This window comes from Orycteropus afer, unplaced genomic scaffold (genome assembly GCF_000298275.1).
Source record: "Orycteropus afer afer isolate SDZICR_OR568_19922 unplaced genomic scaffold, OryAfe1.0 scaffold00058, whole genome shotgun sequence".
NCBI classification, from domain to species: Eukaryota; Metazoa; Chordata; class Mammalia; order Tubulidentata; family Orycteropodidae; genus Orycteropus; species Orycteropus afer.
The window spans coordinates 11,053,965-11,058,871 of record NW_006921645.1 but is presented as its reverse complement, the minus strand read 5'-3'; the positions used below and the strand labels follow the sequence as shown (position 1 = coordinate 11,058,871).

The following is a 4,907-nucleotide window of genomic DNA, read 5'->3' as shown; positions in this document are numbered from 1 at the left end:
ATCTCTGCTCTGCTTGTTTGTTTAATCTCTGTCGGAAGGAAGGTTGGGCAATCCTACTTCCATAGTGATACTGCCTCGGAAACCCAAGGAGGGGTCGCTATGAGTTGGGGCTGACTCGACGGCAAATAACAACAACAACAGAGTCCCTAGGAGGACTGGTGTTTTACAAAGGGCTGGAGATGGAGCACAATAAGTTATGGTGGTACTGAAATAACTTCAATAGAAGTTTTTTCTTCCCTAATATAGAATAAGAATGTAGTTATTTTTATTAACATTTCTCTTTCTGACATCATCCTTTTGCTTATTAAGAAATAATAACTGCAGTGAGAGGATGATCCTGTGAAACAATAAAAGAGTCATGATGGATGAACACACTTTTGTAGAAGTCTTTAATTTAGCTCCATTGAGAAACACTAGCACTACCAAATGCTGTTGAGTCGATTCCTACTGATGGCAACCCCATGCTTGTCAGAGTAGAGCTGTCCTCCACAGGGTTTTCAGTAACTGATTTTTTAGAAGTAGATCTTCAGACCTTTCTTCCCAGGCACCTCTGGGTTGACTTGAACCTCCAACTGAGTTTAATCAAACCAAACGGGTTAATTGTTTGTGGCACCCAGAGTCTCCATTGATAAACTAAGAATATACCCAATTACCCTCTGGCACTAAAGCCCACTAAGTGCTGAGAGCTGTCTAGCCTTCATTTTCATTCTGTCAGTTTTTGAATGATGCAGTTTTTGGGTTTTTTTAATGTGAAAATTAATTTTAATTCATTATTTCTAGGCAGCAAAGCAAGAACTTGAACGACAACGTCGTTTAGAATGGGAGAGAATTCGTCGCCAGGAGCTTCTCAATCAAAGAAATAGAGAACAGGAAGAAATTGTCAGGTTAAACTCTAAAAAGAAAAGTCTTCATCTTGAGTTGGAAGCTCTGGTATGACTAAAGTTTAAGTGAAATTTATATGAAAGAAGTAATAACTGCCTGTTGAAAAATTTTTTTTTTTTTTTAAATAAACTATGTTTGTATGTAATTCAGAAGTCATATTTTCCTATGTGTTTTTAACAAACTGGCCGGTGTACTCTTTCGAAAAAAAATAGGGGCTCAGAACGCTGAGAATTTGATAGAAGTTTCCATTCAGATGCTGATTCACCAAGTATTCTTGGACAGGACATTTTTCTTAACCACGCCTCACATTGCCCATCTGTAAAATAAAGGGTTGCACTAGCGCAGTAAGTTTATTGTCAAGTTGGTCTCTGGAATATATGCTTAGCGGGATAACCACAAGGTGGGGGAGGAGAAGCCAAGGGAGCAAGACAATGTTGTCTTCTCCCCAAGTCCCCATTCCCCTTTTCACAGCAAGGAAGCTCCACATTTACCTGCTTTGTTTTTATTGGGGTTTTATCTAAGATTCATTTGGGGAGAAACAAAGATTTTACTGGTAAAAAAAAGAAGGATTTAAAACTGCTGACCTAAATTCCTTCCAAGTCTTTAAGTCAGTGGTGCTTACTAATGTTGGCTAGTAGACTTAACCAGTTTTTACACATCAGCTGTCAGAGGGCCAAGTCATTAAACATTTTGTTTGAAATGCAAAGGAAGAAGATACAAAGGATCTGCTTAAGGCATATCATTCTGCTACCATCCTAGACTACCACAGGCAAGATCCCATAATAAAGTCTCATTCCAAATAGTTCTTTACAACTACTGTAGGATCTTGCAGAAATGCATGTGTAGTCATGGAATAGAGCCAAATTTAGATCTTATTTAACTATAGCCTAACATTTTATCCCGCCATTCATCTGTCAGTTTATCATGTTGCTGTGATGCTGGAAACTACACCACAGGTATTTCAAATACTAGCAGAGTCACCTATGGCAGAGCAAAGATTTCAGCCGAGCTTCCAAGTAAGACAGCTTAGGGAAAAGGATGTATCAGTCTACTGCAGAAAGAACTGAACACTGAAAAACCTTATGAATATCAGTGAAACATTGTGTAATATAGTGCAGGAGGAAGATTCATTAACAACTTGTGACATGCAGATGAAATGAAAGTGAAAATGACTTGAAGCACTTACTGATGAAGATCAAAAACTACAGCCTTCAATATGGATTATACCTCAACATAAAACAAAAATCCTCACCACTGGCCCAATAAGCACCATCGTGATAAACAGAGAAAAGATTGACATTCTCAAGAATTTCATTTTACTGGATCCACAATCAATACCCATGGCAACAGCAGTCACTCTGAAGACTAAGGTGCGCCTGATCCAAGCCATGCTATTTTCGTTTGCCTCATATGTATGTAAAAGCTGGACAATGAATGAGGAAGACTGAAGAATTGATGCCTTTGAATTGTGGTGCTGACGAAGAATACTGAAAATACCCTAGAGCAGAAGAATGAACAAATCTGTCTTGGAATAAGTACAGTTAGAATGCATCTTAGAAGTGAGGATGGCAAGACTTTGTCTTGCACTGTAGTGATGTTATCAAGAGGGACCATTCCCTAGAGAAGGATATCATAAAATCAGCTAAAAAGAGGAAGACCCTCAATGAGATGGATTGACACAGTGGCTGCAACCATGTACTCAAGCGCATCAACAGTTGTGAGGATGGTGCAGGACCAGGCATTGTTTTGTTCTGTTGTACGCACGGTCACTATGAGTCAGAACTGACTCAGTGGCACCTAACTAACAGCAATAATATTTTACCCAGTCACTAGCTTGAATTATATAAACAAAAAGTTATCACAGTGTCTTTAGTCAGAATAGTACTATTTTATGTGCTCAAATGGTTAGGAAAGCATATCACAATTATTAATCATGCCATTGTACTACAAGGAGCTCTGGTGGTGCAGTGCCTAGGCATTTGACTGCTAACCAGAAGGTTGGCAGTTCATATCCACCAGCCACTCCTCGGAAGGAAGGTTGGGCAATCTACTTTCATAGTGATACTGACCTGGAAACCCAATGAGGGGGCCCTATGAGTCGGATCTGATTCAACAGCAGTGAGTTTGGTGTTTTTTTTTGTTTTTTTTTTTGATTAGTACTACAGAGGAAACCTGAAAAACATTACCTATTTCTACAGTTAATTGGATATCTGAATCACCATCTCAACCATGTATTTTTCCTGAAAAATATGATGGGAGTAGACCTTACAAGATTGATTTTTCCCTCAAGAACTGGGGTAATGCCACCAAGCAGTAGCAAATGTTAATGTGTAGTTTGGAAATATCCAGAGCCTACACTTAGAAATGATGAATATAATGGTGTAAGTTCTAAGATAGACACAGGCATATTCCCTTTAGTGTTTATTTCTCAAATATAAAACTTACTCTTCAGTAAAAACTTTCATTATCAGTGGTTTTTCAACCAGAGTCTCGTTCCTCTCACCGTCCCTTATTACTCTACTTCTTAGCCCATATTGAGAATTTGGCATCTGGTTTTCTTTCTACTTCTCAAAAGAGGGGGAAGACAAGGGTACTTCTTGCTTAAGAAAAGGAATATTGGCATAGGAGGAGAGAAATGTGACTATATAGGTCTTCCTAGATACAATTTAAGGAGCTCTGGTGGTATAATGGCATTTGGCAGCTAACCAGAAGGTCAGCAGTTCAAATCTACCATGCACTCTGGACGGAAAATGGGGCAATCTACTTCCGTGAAGATTTACAGCCTTGAAAACCCAGTGGGTGTCACTATGAGTTGGAATCAACTTGATAGCAGTGAGTAAGACACAGTTTAATAGAGGATATTAGATGGCAACATTGAGGATAGACAGAAAAGCTAAGAAAGAAGATAATGCGAAATATCACATGGAAGTGTTTTTTTCCTCATTAATTCTTTGAGATTCTCTCTAATGCTAATATTATAAATTAATGCCTTCATATGCCTTGTAATTGCTGAATTCAAAAAAATATTTATTGTGTTATGTTTGTGCTTTCTCCTCTTAACATATAAGCTCTTGTTCTTTGAGAATGATTGTTTCCTGCCAATAACTATCTTGAGTCTAACAAACACAACTAAAGCATATTCTGTTTAATTTTAGACATTTATCTCAGACTGAATATGAATGATCAATGACACTTAAAAAATGTGACTAAAATAAAAATATTGTTCTGATGGGAATGTTTCCTGTTGGCATTTTATGTTATATATTTATGTCATTTTCTTACAGAATGGCAAACATCAGCAGATCTCGGGCCGACTTCAAGATGTCCGACTCAGAAAGCAAACGCAAAAGACTGAACTGGAAGTTCTGGATAAGCAGTGTGATCTGGAAATTATGGAAATCAAGCAACTCCAACAAGAACTTCAGGTTAGTCGTTTGCTGCTGAATGTCCTTCAGTGTGTGCAGTTATTAACAACTCTGACTGCCAGAGTGCTTTTTGGGGTCATAAACCCCTTGAGTCTCTGATGGACTTCCTGCCTAGAAGGAAGCAAATAAACACAATCTTATATATAATACCATGAAAGCTACTGACCCCCTAAAATTGTGCTACAGATACATGGTAAGTTCTGCTTAATACTTAAAGGGAAGTTTATCCCTTTGACTTTTAACTTTAAAAGTGTTTTAAGGAATACTTAAGAGTGCTGGTAGCGTAGTGCCTAAGGCACTTGACTGCTAACCAGAAGGCTGACAGTGCAAACCCACCAGCCACTCCTCAGAAAGAAGATGGGGCAGTCTGTTTCCTTAATAATACTGCCTCGGAAACCCAAGGAGGGGTCACTGAGTCAGGTCCGACTCAACGACACATAACAACAACAACAACAAGGTATACTTTAAAAATGTTTTTAAGGTAGTTGTCAGTGAGGGCAAACATGGGTATATGGACGGATAGATAGGTGGACAAGCTAAACAATTAGGTACGTCTAAATGGGGAGTGTATCCAAGATCATATATAGGGTTGGCAGACAA

The 4,907-nt window shown here is 38.5% G+C and overlaps 1 protein-coding gene across 1 annotated transcript in view; it reads left to right on the top strand.

Moving 5' to 3' along the window:
* The window catches only part of ITSN2 (intersectin 2), a 158,468-nt gene that overhangs the window by 38,076 nt on the left and 115,485 nt on the right, over positions 1-4,907 (top strand). Inside the window, exons 11-12 of the mRNA XM_007939272.2 lie at positions 781-930; positions 4,167-4,307. Of these exons, the coding sequence (XP_007937463.2) occupies positions 781-930; positions 4,167-4,307 (291 nt within the window). The remainder of the gene's footprint in view (positions 1-780; positions 931-4,166; positions 4,308-4,907) is intronic.